This window comes from Ctenopharyngodon idella, chromosome 19 (assembly GCF_019924925.1).
Source record: "Ctenopharyngodon idella isolate HZGC_01 chromosome 19, HZGC01, whole genome shotgun sequence".
Taxonomy (NCBI): Eukaryota; Metazoa; Chordata; class Actinopteri; order Cypriniformes; family Xenocyprididae; genus Ctenopharyngodon; species Ctenopharyngodon idella.
The window spans coordinates 13,020,541-13,039,576 of record NC_067238.1 but is presented as its reverse complement, the minus strand read 5'-3'; the positions used below and the strand labels follow the sequence as shown (position 1 = coordinate 13,039,576).

Genomic DNA, 19,036 nt, shown 5'->3' with positions numbered 1-19,036 from the left:
GCATTTTTATTCATTTAGCAGCAAGCTCACTTTAATTGGCATCTGACATTTGTCATCATACATGGTGGTGAGGGGGGGGAAACAGTGAAAAGCACTAGCTGTGCCTTTTAACATTGACCTCGGTTTAATACAAAAACAGCTTTAAGTGAAATTTTAGTTTAAACTAGTAAAGTTACTGTATGCATTAATATTACAAATAATTTGCCATACAATAATATTATACAGTTTAAGATTTACTATGTTCTGAATCCCCTTGCCTTTACCATGAAATGAATTGGCAGATTAAGGATCTGAATATCTTAATCTTATTTCATGCGCACAACTAATTGAGCAGTCATGTAGAGTTTACAGGGCAGTAAAGTACTAAATAGTGTAAATAACATCCATATTCAGTAATGCCTTAATAGTTTTAGCACAAGTTATCACAGTTGTACTGACATGGCTTCACAAGAAAGACATGATACACGACTCTTGTAATCAATTCATCAATATCAGATCGGAGTACAGAATTGGTGGAACCACAGTGGTATTAAACACAGATTTGGGCGGGAACTGATAATTGCATTTCAGTGTCTTATAACAGCAGGTTGAAATCCAAGATATCAATACTAGCGATGGGCTCTTTCCAGAAGTTGAATGTGGAGTACTTCGACAACTCCAAATCTTCTTCCTCCTGTCCTGGGGGTTTTGGAAAGCTCTTGGTTGACTTTGCTTCCTTGGACTTGGGCATAGAAAAGCCAAGGTCTTCCAGCTCTGACAGGTCCAGTGATGGGATGGGCTGCCTCCAAAACAGGAAGGAGTTGAACTGGCTGCTGGTTTTGTCTAACATTTCGATCTGCACATAGGAATAAAAAAAAAAAAAAAAAAAGATTAACTTTACACAACACCATTTTCAACTAAAATTGGAAAATTTATGCATTTGACATTCATTTACACGACAACAACTTGAAAACAGGTTTCAAAATGCAAATTTTTGAAAACGATATCGTTATTGTTTCCGTGTAAACTACAAAAACGCAAATTTGTGAAAACAGTGACATCATGCGCATTATGTTTTCAGTCTATAGGCGCGTAGTGCTTCTTTACAAAGTGACATCGCCAACTACTGGCCTGGCATGCATAATACAGCGTTTTTAGTCGTTTTTGCGGATCCGTGCGAACGGGATCATTTTGACAATGTTGTTGTCTGTACGTGTAACTGTTCAAAAACGCAAAAGGAAAAACGTTCCCGTTTTTAGTACATCATTGTCATGTAAATGTACCCTAAAAGATTAGTCCAAATATTAATTTAGATTCATTGGATGCAATCTGAAGACAATATTTTAACTAACTAACTTGTTTCACAGAATACACTGCATTGCTTGCTATTTAAAAACCTGTTTATATTTTCTCTCTGTGAGCTCCTGACTTTCCCATAAGCTATTTTCAGTTACCTGCTATTTTCAGGGAAACCTGAGCAATTTACATCTGTAAAACAACTTCCACATGCAGGTCAACGGCTAAAATATAATGTAATATAACAATTAATGAAATAATGATATTAATTTTAGTAAACAAACATATTAATTATTATATAAATGCACTATAATTTAATTAAAAATATCATTATGAGCAAAAGTTGTGATTATAAATGTAAGCAATTTACTTGTGCAAATAACTCATTCATGTCTGAGGAAAATATTATAAAAGTACTACTACTAATTAAAAAAAAACAAAAAACTTATGATTATTATAAAAGGAAAAAGTTTAAAAGAAAGAATAAGTAATATCATATCTGCACTTCAGTCATCTAATTATATTAATATATTATAATTAGATGCAAGATTAAGTCCTTACAGGAATAAGAACAAAGAAGCATTATCTTTTCGTTACAAAGAAAAGATATCCTTCGGGAGCTGCAATTTAAAAACATGTGAAATGATCCTAATGAAGCTGTTCTAATTAATTGAACTACAAGTAGGCTACACATGTCTCGTGCGTCGTGAGATGATTTATCTGTGGGCACACAATGCAGCGGCGGTATACGCCCAACATTCAGAGAGAATCAGTGGATGAGGTCCTGACATGACTATCATGAAGAGCCTGCATGTTTATTGCAACATGCACGACTATTAAAAGACAGTCTCGCGCAGCCCCCAAAATAGTGATGGCGTACCTCATGACAAAGCATTTTAGAGATGCTTCAGTACAGTGGTAAGAATGGATTACCAGCAACAAACCTTAAACAGGCCTGAAGCAAAAAAACATTTACTAGTAACAGACGTTATATTATCTCATTTTCAACTGACAAATAAGGTAATATCTATTTTTGTTACCTTGGACATCATGTCTATTTGTTGAAACACCAAAATCATTTGAAATGCTTTAAATAAACTGCACTAAAATAGAAATATTACTCAACGAAAGGAAAATGTAATAAAACATACCCCTAATATGTGCTCGGGTTCTTTCTCTTGGAATTACAAGCTGTTTTGTCGTAATTCAGATTTGAAGAAGAATAGACGATGCTGTTTGGGCTCAATCTTCTAGCCGGCTGCTCAGCATGAACCAACCGCACCCAACATCACTAGTAGGCGATTTGCATTAGTCCCGCCCACCTTCTGTGGGCCATTGAGGGACCAGTGACAGGTGCACAATTAGCGTCAAGTGGGCGTGGTCAATCTATTGTTCTATTGAAATAGAGAAAATTAGTAACTGCATTTATGGGTCTGTGTTAGTAGTTTAGTGGTATCTTTACAATTTGTGCTTCCTATTTGCATTTGTTAACGACTCCTTCTTCTTTTCTTCTAGTGGAGTCGTCTATTGTGAGATGTAAGTGCTGCTTGTTGATTGGCTGAGTCCGGCGTCCATCAGATCGATTGATCCATCTTTCCACTGACTGAACTTGGCGCCCTGCTCGCAAAATGGAAATTTATTGGTATTTTCAGTGGAATAAAACGTACTTATTGATCTTTAAAGCAGCACAACTTTAATGTGAATATTTATTTGAATTCAGTGAATATTAGATGCACAGACTGTACATTTTTAGCACATAAATATTAAAATAAAGATGTGTAGGCCTATATTCTTTTAAGGAAGTCAGAGACTTACAGGAATACAAAGAAAGCTCTAGAGAAAGATAACACAAATTCTATAATTATTCAATAGGCTATCATTATATTTATTAAATAGCCTATAGAATATTCAATACTTTGTTATATTTGATGATAATAAGAAGTTGGTACATGAAATTATTTGACTTTGCTGCATTTGGTCAGTGACCTTTAATGCCAGGATATGAAAACACCATGACAAGCTTCAGAACACATTAAACACACAAGACAAAATAAATGATTGACATCTGTGAGCTCAATGAGTTCAGCTAATACAAAAGTTATACAAAAACTTAGTCAGGTAAAGTTAAACATTAACTAAATATGCATTTTTGTACCGTACATTGTGCTTGCAGCAAAGCAGTCAGTAAATAATATAATATAATATAATATAATATAATATAACATAATATAAGGGTGGCTATTTAATGTTGCTGCACTCTAATAGATTTATAATAAAGTGTAATTATTGATGTGTTTTACAGGATTAATCAAATGCATTGCAGGGACTGTTATTTGAAAAGATGTTAGGAAGAATGACAGCCGCTGTCCCAATTCACATTCATTGTATAGACAAAATGAAAGGGGAATGGTGACTAAGGCTGTCAGTTCCAAACATTCTGCCTAACATCTCCTTTTGTGTTCCACATAAAAAAGAATGGCATACAAGTTTTGAGGGTGAGTAAATTATCACAGGATTTTCTTTAGGCTATTAATTATTACACAAGAGACCAAATCCAAAAGAGTTCAAATCCTGTTCTGGCATCAGTTTACAATTGGTTCTAGATATAAACAATTAAACATAAATTATATCTCCTTTTGTGTTCTATTAAAGAAAGAAAGTTGTATTGTTTTGGAAAAATCTGGTATCAGATGATGTAAATGATGTCAGAATTTTTTATTTTTGGGTATTCTATTCTATTCTATTCTATTCTATTCTATTCTATTCTATTCTATTCTATTCGCGTTACCATCGGACCTGCATTTCCATCCTCCAACCACCAGATGCCACTAGATGCCTGATAAAAATTTGTAGCCCATACGTCTTAAAATATCAAAACAAATTTTACTGCAGCATTCTTACCAGTTTGAGTTAACAAAAAACTTTGCCAAGATAGAGAAAATATTACTGAGTAATAAATGGTTATTAGTTATTAGCTTCCGACATGACGTTACTGTTTACAAACACAGGCACCGGAAGTGAGACAGGCAAAAACAAGATTACGGAAAGAGTGGCGAGAGAGAGTGAGAAAGAGAGAGAGAGAGAGAGGGTGACGTGCGTGTATCAACGAACTGGTGGACGGCAAAACCTGTACAATTTAGCCAGACACCTTCACTGCTTTATTGTATTTTACAGTGTATGTCTTAGGGGCAAAGAAGAACATGTTTAAAGACCTGCAGAAAGGACGCTATGGTAAGTTGCTGCTGCTGTTGTAAGTAATACAGAGTGAACTGCTGTCTGTTACTCTTATCAAGATTGTTAGTATGTCTATAAACATTACATACTGTACTGAGTAGAAGTTGCTTATTTACAAATAGATTGGCAAATAACTACCTTATTGTTCTGATAAGACAATCCTTGTGTTGCCAGTTCACTTGTGATTAAAAAAGCTCATTTGTAATGTTTATTATTTAAAATGACAGCATTCGCTTCTTTGCACTTTTTAGTTTAGCACGAGTATCTTGTCTAAGCTTCTTCCTGTTTGTTTCAGAGTTTGTGATATTCAACATTTGACAAAAGAAAACCTTCTTAACCTCCAGAGCTTCACCTTTCAGTGATCAGGTGAAAACTAACCCTAAGGGTCTTCTAGTATATGTATTTATGCTTGAAATAGTTTTGCCAAACAAACTATTATAACTTTGATGCTCATATTATTAAGTCTACTTCAGAATTGCAAAATAATGGTTTGGTTTGTACATGTAGAGTAAATGCTGAAATGCTTTGTGTGCGTCCACAGAAAGCCTGCCTGTGACTCAGCTCTTCCCAGAATTAGGCAACTCAACAACAACACTACTAGGCAGAGGTGTGCCGAAAAACTGCCTCTCCAACAGTTTTGTGCTTCATGACAGTGATGGATGTGGCATGAAAGCAAGGAAGTACCAAGTTTTTAACTGAAGAAGGAATTGATATAATATTTCTGGCTTTTTGAAACAAGCGATTGTTTTTAAGAGACTGCCACAGGTAGAAATCAAATACATCGGACCTGCAGAAATCCCTCAAGTGCTAAAACTCAGGAATATGAAGTAAGTGAAAATACAATTTTGGGAAAAAACAAGCAGTCACTGCCAGATTTTTTTTTATTTTATCAGCAACCGAAAAGTTTTTTAAACCGTGTTTGCTGTTTCAACCCAAGTTTAATTAGCTCCGTTAATTGTAAGCACACAATCTCACCTGTCAGGTCATGGCAGATTCTTGCCCAGACACCGTTGATGGTGAGATTAAAGGCAGTTCTAAGGGACAGCAATTAAATACATCCAAAAATGACCCGGGTAGACCGCAGGATAAGGAAATCAGCCAAAAAGAGGGTGTTACCACCACTGAGCAATCCTCTGGGAGTATTTCTCAGCTTATGAAAGATGACCTCACACCATGCAAAGATCCTCCTACAACCACAGCTTCTCTTGAAGATGATGCTAATGCAGCTCAGCCGGCCTCTGTGACCAGTAAAAGCCAAGACAAAACCGATGAATCCGAGATCATCAATAGCCAATCCTGCACACCCAGCCAGTCAGAGGTGACACCCACTTTCTCAATGGCAAGTCTGGAATTCTCCGAGGAGAATAATGGGATACCTCCTGATGGACTTTTGATTTCACCCAAATCCGCTCAGGATGGAAACCAAGTCCCCTCTCAGGGGAACGAAGGGGTTTGTGCGGGTGCTGCAAGGGCATTAGAGCCTAGTATGCCAGCATATTATTTTGTCAAGTGGATTACCTGGAAAGAGAAGAAGACGGCCATCATCACACAGAGTGAGAATGGACCCTGCCCCCTGATTGCCATCATGAACATCCTGTTGTTGCGATGGAAGGTTAGCCATTCAGCATTACCCGCTTGTCATAGTCGAGCTGTTGAGTACAAACACATGGTGCAAAACAAGTACAATATGTGTGATGCTTGCCTTCGCAAGCATCACACATCACACACATCACACAAGCATCACACACTTTTACTAAATAATAAGAACTAGTATTAAAGGATTAGTTCACTTCAGAATTAAAATTTCCTGATAATTTACTCACCCCCATGTCATCATAAGATGTTTATGGCTTTCTTTCTTCAGTCGAAAAGAAATGAAGGTTTTTGAGGAAAAACATTCCAGGATTTTTCTCCATATAGTGGACTCAAACAGTTACCAACGGGTTGAAGGTCAAAATTGCAGTTTCAATGCAGCTTCAAAGGGCTCTACACGATCCTAGATGAGGAATAAGGGTCTTATCTAGTGAAACAATCGGTCATTTTCTAAAAAAATAAAAATTTATTTACTTTTTAACCACAAGTTCTCGTCTTGCACTGCTCTGCGATGCGCATGTTGGAAAGGTCACGCGTGACGTAGGTGGAAGTACCGCGGTAGGGTGAAAAACTCCATCTCATTTTCTCCAACTTCAAAATCGTCCGACATCGTTGTTTTACATTTTTTTTTTAAAATACCGTTTTACTTAGTCTTTGCATGTTCCCTTGCTCGGTACTTCGGTAAACACTTGCTCGGTACTTCTGCCTATGTTACGCGTGACCTTTTCAATGTGATTACGTAATGCGTGGCGTATCGCAGAGCTAGTGCAAGTTGAGCATTTGTGGTTAAAAAGTATATATGTGTGTGTGTATATATATATATATATATATATATATATATATATATATATATATATATATATATAAATAAACTTTTTTTTTTTTTTTTTTTTTTTTAAATGACCAATAGTATCGCTAGATAAGACCCTTATTGCTTGGCTGGGATCAAGTAGAGCCCTTTGAAGCTGCATTTAAACTTGGTAACTGTTGAAGTCCACTATATGGAGAAAAAATCTGAAATGTTTTCCTCAAAAACTTTAATTTCTGAAGAAAACTGAAGAAAGAAACACAAACATTTTGGATGACACGGGGCTGAGTAAATTATCAGGAAATTTGAATTCTGAAGTGAACTAATCCTTTAAACTTTGGCATGTAACTTGTATACAGTTCGTGTTACTGATGTGAAAGATGCCTCAAATTTTAAAAGTCATTTAACATTTGATTTTCGCCTGGTGAACGATAAATTTTCTGAGAAAAAAATCTGGGCAATCAAACTTTTTCTGTGATTTTTAAAAAAAATGTAGTTAATCTTTATCGCAGTGACTAAAATCTATGACTATTATAATAATATTTAATAAAATATAAAAATTATTATATATAAATATGCTATAAGGCGCACACACACACACACACACACACATATATATATATACATTTTATTTTATTCAGCAAAGATGAATTAAATTAATCAAAAGTGACATTAAAAACATGTATAATGTTACATTTTTCTGTATAATGTTACAGTTTTACTTTTTATTCATCAGAGAATCCTGAAAAAATGTATCATGGTTTTCACGAAAATATTAAGCAACACAACTTTGATAATATTAAGTAATGTTTCTTAAGTACCCAGTCAAAATATAAGAATGATTTCTGAAGAATCATGTGAAAATACAGCTTTGCCATCACAGGAATAAATTATTTTTTAAATAGTCAAATAGAAAATGGTTATTGAATAATAATAATAATAATATTTCACAATACTACTTTTTTTACTGTATTTTTGATCAAATAAATGCAGCCTTGGTGAGAAAAAGATACTTCTTTCAAAAACATTTTTTTAAAAATCCTACCAATCGAAAACCTTTGAACAGTAGTGCATATATAACTATATAATAAAATAAAATACAATACAATCCAAACCAAACCAAACCAATATTTAGTTGAACTTCAAAACTTTATGACTTTTTTTTTTTAGTAATAGGTTCATGACTCTCCTTATCTGTTCATGTGTGTTACTGTATAAACATAACTTCAGCTTACAGTGTACTGATAACACATTCAGGAAAAAAAAAACCCCACTGTTGTGAAATTTTATAAGAAAAGAAATGTAGACAAGGGTGTGCCGTGGCTAAAAGCAGAAGTTTTTTTGTTTTTTATTTTGAATTTCATGTGCATGTAGTTTAGATCATTATATACATGCATAGAATATGAATTGAAATGTCTGTTTATTCTTTAGGTGAAGTTGCCGGCTCAGATGGAAGTGGTCACCATAGAAGAGCTGATGGCTCACCTTGGTAGGATGTTTTAGAGCACATATATTTTTAGAGCACATGCAGTATCCGTTTCTGTATGTTACATCAAATTACAGTAAAACACAGAGTGCATGAGTGGGTCAAAGCACATCTTTCCTGTTAATGGACTGTAATAAGTTAAGGAGCTCTAGTGGTGCGCCATAGTTAACTTTATGGTTGGAAACAGATGGCTAGTGTGACTTGAGAAGAAGGGGGTGTGGTTACTGTGTGAAAACATTTGTGTTTCAGTACCACTAATGGCACCCCAATCACGGATTATACCATTAAACCTCTGCCCTTGGTGTAAGTAGTCATTTGGAAGACGCTTTTAGGTTAAGTGCCTTGCTCAAGGACACAATGGTAATACTTTATGACCCATCAGTGGGTTTGAATGGTTACTAGTCCAGATGTTTAAAGTGCCCCTATTATGCTATTTTAAAGGGGTGGTTTATTACGATTTCACTTTTTTTAACTTTAGTTAGTGTGTAGTGTTGCTGTTTGAGCATAAACAACATCTGCAAAGTTACAAAGCTCAAAGTTCAATGCAAAGGGAGATATTTTCTTTTTAAAAATTCACTGTTTAAGGACTACAACAAACAGCTGGTAGGGACTACAACGAGCTTCTTCCTGGGTTAGTGACATCACAAACCCCAAAATTTACATAAACCCCACCTCCAGGAACACACAACAATGGGGGTGAGGCCATGTTGGGCTGCTTTAGAGAAAAGGAAGAGTTGTTGTAGTAGAGTGTTGTTACCATGCTGTCATTTTACGCCGGACTGCTTCACAAACGAGGGTCAATTCAACGCTGGATTTACACAAAAGATTAACATGATGCCACATGCTAGTCGATGAGTTGAATCAGCTCCACAGCAACTACATAAATTTATCAACTAACCAATCAGAAACATCCAGATGCATTCTATAAGTTGGTTTGAGCAATGTAAGGTTAAACACCGTTACTGACAATTGTCATTTTGGCTGTGTGGGATTCTCCAGCTTTGTTGTTGTTGAGCAACTGAAGCGCAAGCTGTTAAAGCTCCGCTCTCTTTTGGAAAGCGGGCCGGGAGCAGCAGCTCATTTGCATTTAAAGAGACACAAAAACGGCTTGTTTTTGCTCAAACCCAAATAGGGGTGAATTTAACAAGCTATAATAAATGATCTGTGGGGTATTTTGAGCTGAAACTTCACAGACACATTCTGGGGACACCAGAGACTTATATTACATATTGTAAAAGGGGCATTATATGTCCCCTTTAAAGATTCCAAATGTTGTTTCGGAGGTTTCCTACAATAGGTTTACATGAATCCAAGGTCAAAAACACTTTAGTTTTCTCATAAGATGCATTGAACATCACCTCATTTCTCAAAGAGTCTGAAAACGGTTCATTAGAAGATTGAGTCTCTCTAAACCCCTCCTTTCTGAGAGCCTACTCTGCTCTGATTGGTCAAACGGCCCAGTCTGTTGTGATTGGTCTACTATTACAGTGCGTGTTTGAAACCAGAAACCATTAGCATATCTGAATTTCAGCTATTCCTTAGCGCTTGATACACGGTGAAACGAACAGTAATGATAGCATCGATTTTTACCGTATCAATTCCAGCGCGAGTCCTCCAGCGCAGAAAACAACGTCTTCTCGACATGTCAACAACACAAATCACACTCTTCCAGTCTCAGCTACAACTACAGTGTTTGAGGGCGGGTCAAAGTAGACGTTGTACGCAGGCAGCCAATGAGGACTATAGACTGGCATTATGCAAATTTGTTACATTGTTATGTAGATATGTTACAGAAGTAAGTCTGGAATTGCTGACAACTCGTTTCAGCAGTTCAGAATCGATTCATTTTTAAGGAGACAATAACTTTATTTGTCGTGCACTTTGATCTATAAAACTTTGTAGACGTTTTACATTCACAAACAGCTATATTACACACTGTATGAAAGGTAATACTTGCTTAATAGGGGCACTTTAACCACCACTTTGCTGATCATCTATGGGTGGAGGTTTTCTTTTAGTGTTGCTCTAAATTTTGGAAACGTTTGCACATTTAGGTCACATGCATGAATTTCATTGCATTACATTACATAAAATTTCAAACCAAGTGGCAACTAAAAATAATATGTAACTAACTTTTCTGCTCCATTTTTAAAAAAAAAATCTTATTAACCAACTGGTTTCAGTATAATTGTATATATTTATGCACTTATATTTCTCTAATAAAATGACATTCAGACATTTTAAGTGTGTCTTAAGTGTCCAAATATTTTTTGGAGCCACTGTATATTATCTTTTATTAAGTTATAGCTGAAAAGATCAACATGTGATCAAGATGTTACTGTGTGTTGTTGAGTGATAGGGAGATAAACCAGAAGTGCTTTCACAAACAATACAAACATGCTTGACAGGAAAAGGTGACACTAATCACATAATCACACAGCCTTTGATAGAAAGCTTAAAGTGTTAAAAGTCTGATTGTGTTCTCTTTCCAGGTGAATGTGTGCTGTCCATCAAACCGCGAGAGAAAGCAGAGGGCATGGAGCTCAATTTCCAGCAGGTGAATCGTAGTGTGGGAGAACAAGTGTAACAGGCTCCGTTCCGCACAGATCTTCAACACATGTCTAGTGAATTTGATTAACATGTTAAGCAGACGGGCTGTGCTGGAAACCTCAGAACCGAAACACATATACAAGCAGATATTGTGATTGAGGCCTTCAGTCTATGAATGAAGGCTTGTGATCCCTTCATTAACAATTCCAACAATTACAGCGTGTGTTTGTGCTTATAAAGATGCACAAATGAAAGCATCCTTTTGTTTATGCGCTGTTGATGTTCCTTTTTTCCCATGTTTGGAAATTAGATGTATTCAGTGGAAGAATTCAAGCTTGTACGCAATTTTCCCGCGAAAACCATCCCGCTAGGTCTAAAATATAAATACTTACAATAGGCTTATCATAGTGAATCAGGATAGGACAAAAACACGTTTTGGAAAAGGATTGATGTATTGACTCATTGTTTAAATTTTGTTCATTTTAAACAAAAAAAAGTTACATAGTGTACCTTTTGAAATACAATTTAGATGATTTCAACAGAGGAGTCAGCATGTTATGTGGTAAATATTACTCATACCATTTTCCACTTGACCTAAAATTCTCAATAACTCACATGCTGAGGTCAGTAACATGACCATGATAAATATCCCTGAAATAACATCATGTATTTTATGTCAGAAGACTTTATTTTTCATTATATTTTTCATTTCCTTCACAGAACATGAGCGACGCGATGGCTGTGCTGCCAAAGTTGTCCACAGGCCTCGATGTTAATGTGCGTTTTACAGGTGTGTCTGACTTTGAGTACACGCCTGAGTGCATCGTCTTTGATCTGCTTGACATTCCGCTCTACCACGGCTGGCTTGTTGACCCGCAGGTACATCAGCAAAACAATGTTGTAATCTGTGAATTGAATTCTATACATTCAAACAACACTGAGAGTATTACATTGTTCTTCAGAGCCCTGAGGTGGTGTCTGCAGTGGGCAAACTCAGCTACAACCAACTGGTGGAGAAGATCATAGAGTTCAAGCACTCGACAGATAGCAGTCAAGTCAGTGAAGGTATGTTAAATGTTATTATTACAAACCCGATGCATGAACATGTTTTTTTTTTATTAAAGGAGTCCTATTGTGGTAATTTTTCAACTTTCTTTAGTGTGTAATGTTGCTGTTTGAGCGTGAAAAAGGGAGACATTCTCTATATATTCTGAACTCCCTGAAACATCTTGATTATAGTCTTGAGTTTTCTTCTGGGAATGTCACATCACAACATTTCTCATTTAAAAAATTCCTTCCCAAAGTATACTTTAAAAAAAGGGGGTGCGGCCTGGTTGTTTTTTTTCCACCCCGAATCTAAACCCTTCTAAAATATAAACCTTTTTTTTTTTTTTAGCCTTTTAAAGGCGGATGAACTTAGGAAACAGTGGTTAAAATGTATTTTTAACACTATCTCTCAGCAGTATATAGCAACACCCTTTTGTTGTACTCTCACCATTTTTAATGACTGCTTTCTGAGCCATGCAGTTCAGTGCAGGTCAGATGCTATAAACAGCATAGTAATAACATCACATCTGACATGTAAGTGTGGAATGAAATAAAGAATTATCACTGTGAAACATCCTGCGCAAGTCGTGTTTTGCGAAGGTGGTTCGGGTTGATCAGCTTGTTCTTATTGACTGTCATTATCAGACTTGGGCTCAAACTGATACCAAACTGACCCCATAGTTTAGTGTTACAATAGTGTTTACAGCACCTCAGGAAGCCTCTGGAGCTGAAACTAGCTGGTTATGGAAAGGGGCGTTACATTTCCGACACGCTCTAATTGGTAGACAAATCACAACAAACTGGGGCTGGCTGACCAATCATAGCAGACTGTGCTTTTCTGAAGGCAGGTTTTAAAGAAAATGAAACTAAAACAAAGCATTCAGACAGGGTCAAACTATGGAAGCTTGTTTTCCCCCACTGAATAAAAAATAAAAAAGGTAATTGCGACTTTTTATCTCACAATTCAGACTTTTTTTCTCACAATTGCGAGTTTACATTTTTTTTTTTTTTTTTTTTTTTTCAGAATTGTGAGATATAAACAATTGTGAGTTATAAAGTCAGAATTGTGAGATATAAACTTGCAATTGCGAGTTATATAGTCGAAATTGTGAAATATAAACTCGCAATTGTGAGATAAAGTCAGAATTGCGTGATATAAAGTTCAGTTCAGTCTTTTTTTCCTCAGAATTGGACTTTATAACTCGCAATTGCAAGTTTATATCTCACAATTCTGAGAAAAGAAGTCAGAATTGTGAGATATAAACTCACAATTGCAAGAAAAAAAGTCAGAATGGCAAGATATAAACTCGCAATTGTGAGGAAAAAAGTCTTTATATCTCGCAATTCTGACTTTATTTCTGGCAGTTGCGAGATATTAAGTCAGAATTGTGAGATGTAAACCCGCAATTGTGAGGAAAAAAACCCGCAATTGTGAGATAAAAAGTCATAGTTATCCTTTAAATTGTTTTATTCCGTGGCCAAAACAAGCTTCCATAGAAAACAGGGGCTGCAATGTAAATTATAAGAGAAATAATGTTTTTTTTTTTTTTTTTTTTTTTTTTACTAAATGTAGATGTGTTCTAGTAGATCCCATAAACAAAATTATGCACCTGTATATGAGCATAATAAAAGCTATTGTTGTACACTAATGGCTCAGATATTGTGTATCAGAGGTGTGAGAACTTCTCAGCATTGTATTAATGGCTGATGGTAAGTCTTAATCTCTGTTTGTTGAAAGGTTTGATAGCAGAGCAGTTTTTGGAGTCTACAGCAACCCAGCTGTCGTATCACGGCCTGTGTGAGCTCAACACCACAGCCAAGGAAGGCGAGCTGTCTGTATTCTTCAGGAACAACCACTTCAGCACTATGATAAAGCACAAGGTGTTTACCAGCCTTCCCACACCAACACTCTTTATAGCCGCTAAGCTGATTATAACAACCCCAGCGTCGACAAGCCGCTTTAAACCCACCACCAAAGAAAAGGAAAGATTTTAGGGCAGATTTTTATAGCAAAAATAGCATAGAGGTATTTATTTATTCATGTTTTTGACCCCAAGTATTTTGAGCAGAAAGATGCACTATAATGCAGAGATTTTGCTTTGATAAACAGTAACTGTGACTTGATTAATGGACTTTTTACAATTCTGGTGTTCATAGAAGTGGAATTCATCATTGTTGGGTAAACTTCTATAGTGGTGAACTGAAACTACAACAAATACATATATATTTTTTCTATGACTTTCCAAAAAAATATTGAGAGATTGATTACAGCATTCAGAAGAGAGAAAGATGTCAAATTTGCCATCAGCCGTTGTATTAGAAACACCCACAAAAACATTGCTAGATTTACGATGTTAATAACTGTGGAAACTTGTCGTAGTCCATCATTTTTGCAGTGAGTATCTGAAGACATTCAGGGGCTTTTTTAAGTAAATCCATTAAAATACAAGCTAAAAAAGCAACATATTTCAAGTTTGATTATAGTGATCGTACTTGAACCTTATTGAATTGCCTTACCTTCAAATACTTATGGTTTCAGCTATTGTCAACATCATATTTGCTGAGCAGTAATCAGTATGTTCAATGTGTGAAATTTCAGGGTCACCTTTACCTGCTGGTCACAGATCAGGGTTTCCTGCAGGAGGAGAGTGTTGTGTGGGAGAGTCTCCATAATGTGGAGGGGGATGGGAATTTCTGTGACTCAGACTTCAGATTGTGTCACCCATCCCAGAAACCCCAAGCAGCCAGCCAGCCTTCGGCACAACAGCAGCAAATGCAGATCGACCAGGTGATTAAGGTTTTAAGCTTCTTTTTGGTATAATGTAAGTTTAATAGTAACCAATAATATCGTAGCCTAAAATTTTGCACCAGTCAAATTCCAATGCAATATAAATCTAGTTCTGCCTTAGATTATTTCCCATTTATTATTCTGTTGAACTCAGAAATATGTCATTTTAAAGAAGTTAAATGCATTGAGAAAGCTGTTTCATGGTGGTATCTACAGAAACATTGGTTTAAGAGTCATTCACTGTCTCATCCAGGATTATCTGGTGGCGATGTCCCTGCAGCAGGAGCAGGGTGAAGCTCCGGGACCCTTGAGTGATCTTGAGCTGGCCAGACAACTGCAGCAGGAGGAGTATCAGCAGCCACAAACACAACAGCACCAACCCTCAGCAGGACAGGTACTTCCTGTTTTTCCCTTAGGAGGAAACTCGTGCGCATTAAACTTTAGGGATTGTTTCTTTGAGAGTAAATGGGCCTTATTCATGAAACACTAACTGAATAAATGTCTGTGTAAATCAACATTTATAAACCATTGTGTAAATAGTTGCATTCAGTTTATATAAGAATAGATTCATTAATGATTTAGACAAATGTGTTCTACTTGTGTTACATGAATTTCAGATTGTTTTCATACCCCAAAGAAGTACACTACCTTTTTAAAAAATTTGGGGTCTGTAAGATTTTTTTTTTGTTTTGTTTTTGGGAAAAATATCTTATGCTCACCAAGGCTGCGTTTATTTGATTAAAAAAATACAGTAAAAACAGTAATATTGTGAAATATTATTACAGTTTGAAATGGGTTTTTCCAGTCTTCAGTGTCACATGATCCTTCAGAAATCATTCTAATATGATGATTTGCTGCTCAAGAAACATTTCTTCTTATCAATGTTGAAAACAGTTGTGTTGCTTAATATTTTTGTGGAAACTGTAATACATTTTTTTGTTTCTGTATTTTTTTGATGAAAAGAAAGTTAAAAAACAGCATTTATTTGAAATATTAAAGACATTTATAATGTTACAAAACATTTATTTCAAATAAATGCTTTTTTTTTTTTAACTTTCTATTCATCAAAAAATCAGAAAAAAATACTTTTACTCGGGGAGAATGCATTAAATTGATCAAAAGTGGCAGTAAAGACATTTATTGTTACAAAATATTTGTCACTTTTCATCAATTTAAAGAATTAATTCAATTTTTAATTAAATTCAGTAGACATTTCCTAATAATTTACTCACCCCCATGTCATCCAAGATGTACATGTCTTTCTTTCTTCAGTCAAAAAGAAATTAAGGTTTCTGAGGAAAACATTCCAGGATTTTTCTCCATATAGTGGACTCAAACAGTTACCAACGGGTTGAAGGTCAAAAATTGCAGTTTCAGTGAAACTTCAAAGGGCTCTACACGAACCCATCTGAGGAATAAGGGTCTTATCTAGTGAAACGATCGAAAAATAAAAAATTTATATACTTTTTAACCACAAATGCTCATCTTACACTGGTCTGCGTTGCGCCAGGCATTACGTAATCATGTTGGAAAGGTCACACGTTACGTAGGTGGAATGTGATGTTATCTCATTTATTCCTCCAACTTTAAAATCATCCGACATCGTTTTTTTTTTAAACCTTTTTTGTAAAGGGCACTTGACTTAGTCCTTGCACATTCGCTTTGTAGACACTGGGTCAGTATTTCCTCCCACGTCACTTTCCAACATGATTATGTAATGCGTGGCGCATTGCAGAGCAGTGCAAGATGAGCATTTGTGGTTAAAAAGTTTTTTTTAGAAAATGACTGATCGTTTTGTTAAATAAGGCCCTTATTCCACGTCTGGGATTTTGTAGAGCTCTTTGAAACTGCAATTTGGACCTTTAACCCATTGATCCCTGTTGAAGTCCACTATATGTGGAAAAATCCTGGAATGTTTTCCTCAAAAATCTTAATTTCTTTTCGACTGAAGAAAGAAAGACATGAACATCTTGGATGACATGGGGGTCAGTAAATTATCAGGAAATTTGAATTCTGAAGTGAACTAATTCTTTAATTCATCCTTGCTGAAAAAAAGCCTAAAACAGTTATCAATGCCCTGTAGTGACAAAATTCAAGTTACTGAAACTGAACTCTACAGTAAATGTGTACTTTCTTCATATCCCAGCAGATGAGAGGTCAAGCCGCATCACCCCACGGAGGACAGAGGCGTCGGGAAAAGAAGGAAGACTCTGATTGTTGTATTCTTTAAGTCCGAGTCCACTCACCACCATAACCAGACTCTTTAAAGCCAGTTGAGCTTCAATTAACATGTTCTTCTGTACTACTACTGAAACAAGGGGCTTCACTCTTAGCTGACCTGTCGTCCCAATGCCAAGCCTGCCTTTACAGTACAGTTGTCCCCCCTGTTTTTGCCTTTCCTTTATCCTCATGGTTGAAACTGTTGCTCATCATTGTCTACAGGACCAAATAAAGGTAGCAATTGTTTCTAAGCACTAATGAGCATTTGTTTGAGTGCTAGTATGGAGCTCCTAACTATGCCCTTGAAGACTGTATTGGTAAATAATCAGGTATTGTAATAAGAATTTAATATTACACTGAAATGCTACTGACTCAATTTGATCTGTACATAGTTACTTGTCATCAGCTTTTCATCCAAAGTGATGTACAGTACATTAAGTACACAGTGCTTTGATTCGCTCAGCACACCGTGGAGCTCCAAGTATTCTGTAAGCTGAGCTAATAAAAGCCACTTCTGTGTTAACAGGAAATGTGTGGCCATTGATTTATGAAGAGATACTTGAGCTGGAATACTGGTTTTACACAAATGCAGCATTTTTGCTCATCAAAATCATTTTGTGCACACACACTGTTTAGTGTTACCGTGAACTCATGTACAGTATATAAAGTCCAATTTGGGTGAAAGTGCCAACATTAACAAAACCTGATGATCATGTTCTCCAGCATGATTTGAGAATTATCAATGGAATCATGAACATTAGACCGTCTGTACAAAGGAGTAAATGATCAAATGTTTTTTGAGCAGCAAATCAGTATATTAGAATGATTTCTGATGGATCATGTGACATTAATGATGCTGAAAATTCGGCTTTACTTTAAAAAAAAAAAAAAAAAAACGCTGGGTTAAAAACAACCCAAGGGCTGGGTAACTAGGACAGAACACATGTTGGGTTAATTTTACCCAGCAAATTGGGATGATTCATTTTTACTATAATACTAGCTTTTTTTTTAATACTCCACAAAACCACTGGTTTGCATAATTTCTTTATTTTCGATCATATTTTATAGTATAGCATATTTTATATCGTTTTTTAATACATATTGCCTACATGTAAGCTCGTTTAACAAATATAAGAAGTAAAAATTAAACACTTAGAAGTAATTCAAATGTAATTGGCCAGTTTCTGTTGTCCCGTTTCCACCGTAACGGCGCTGGATCTCGTGCCGGAGATGGCTCGCGTTCGGCAGGGGAACTTCTAACTTTAGACCGCCGCCCTGCATTTCACTCGTAGCCAAAAAAAAAAAAAAAAAATGCTGTGACTGACTCCATAACCGGTCCATAAATAATCAGTGTACAATTCTGAGAACAAGTATGTATATATTCTGTATATTTTTTAATAAAAAACATAAAATTTTATGCAAGGCATCAGGCGTTTCCATCAAAAGACTGACGTGATACTTATTTAGATGACTCACGTCGCGCCCCGTATGTTGCTTTGCATACAATTAAACGACATACTCAGAACAATAACGAATTTTTAGATAAAATAAAACCTGTATTTTACCGAGGAAATGCACCAATTTGACGGAGCTGCAACGCTCTCTCCTGAAGAGGTCGCAAAAAGCTACCCAAACACTGGGTTATTTAGGCCACGTCTGACCCAGGAGTTGAGTAACACAAAAACTACCCAAACACTGGAAAAATAACCCAAAAATGACCCAAAAGGCTCAACTCAGGACTTGGGTAGAAAAAATAACCCAATATTTTTTAGTGTTCACAGGAATAAATGACTTTTTAAGATGTATTAAAATAGAAAACATTTATTATTATTTCACAATATTAATTTTATATTTCTACTGTATTTTTGATCAAATAACTGCAGCCTTGAATACTGAAAGACTTTTCAAAAACATTAGAAATTCATAATGACCCAAACTTTTGGGTTGTAGTGTATGTAGCTACATTTGTATATTTGTAAAAATATGTAATAATTATATAAAATATATGTATTTTATTTAGCCTGAAACTGTTTTT

The 19,036-nt window shown here is 35.8% G+C and overlaps 2 protein-coding genes across 3 annotated transcripts; one reads left to right on the top strand and one right to left on the bottom strand.

The window, feature by feature from the left end:
* Nucleotide 1: 1 nt before the first annotated feature.
* mllt11 (MLLT11 transcription factor 7 cofactor) lies at nt 2-2,594 on the bottom strand. The gene is made up of 2 exons (XM_051872004.1): nt 2,427-2,594; nt 2-835 (listed from the first exon to the last, which is right to left on the bottom strand). Exon 2 carries the CDS (start codon nt 827-829, stop codon nt 575-577), a length of 255 nt encoding a protein of 84 aa, XP_051727964.1. The 5' UTR covers nt 830-835; nt 2,427-2,594; the 3' UTR covers nt 2-574.
* Nucleotides 2,595-4,293: 1,699 nt separating this feature from the next.
* Nucleotides 4,294-17,531, top strand: mindy1 (MINDY lysine 48 deubiquitinase 1). 2 transcript variants are annotated; one of them, XM_051871969.1, is made up of 12 exons: nt 4,294-4,506; nt 4,805-4,875; nt 5,051-5,336; nt 5,492-6,121; nt 8,342-8,399; nt 10,889-10,953; nt 11,667-11,825; nt 11,909-12,011; nt 13,732-13,874; nt 14,593-14,781; nt 15,035-15,175; nt 16,928-17,531. In XM_051871969.1, exons 4-12 carry the CDS (start codon nt 5,495-5,497, stop codon nt 17,009-17,011), a joined length of 1,569 nt encoding a protein of 522 aa, XP_051727929.1. In that variant the 5' UTR covers nt 4,294-4,506; nt 4,805-4,875; nt 5,051-5,336; nt 5,492-5,494; the 3' UTR covers nt 17,012-17,531. The 2 variants fall into 2 exon arrangements, with proteins under 2 accessions (XP_051727929.1, XP_051727930.1); XM_051871970.1 differs by having other exon boundaries at nt 5,051-6,121; nt 16,931-17,531.
* Nucleotides 17,532-19,036: the final 1,505 nt, after the last annotated feature.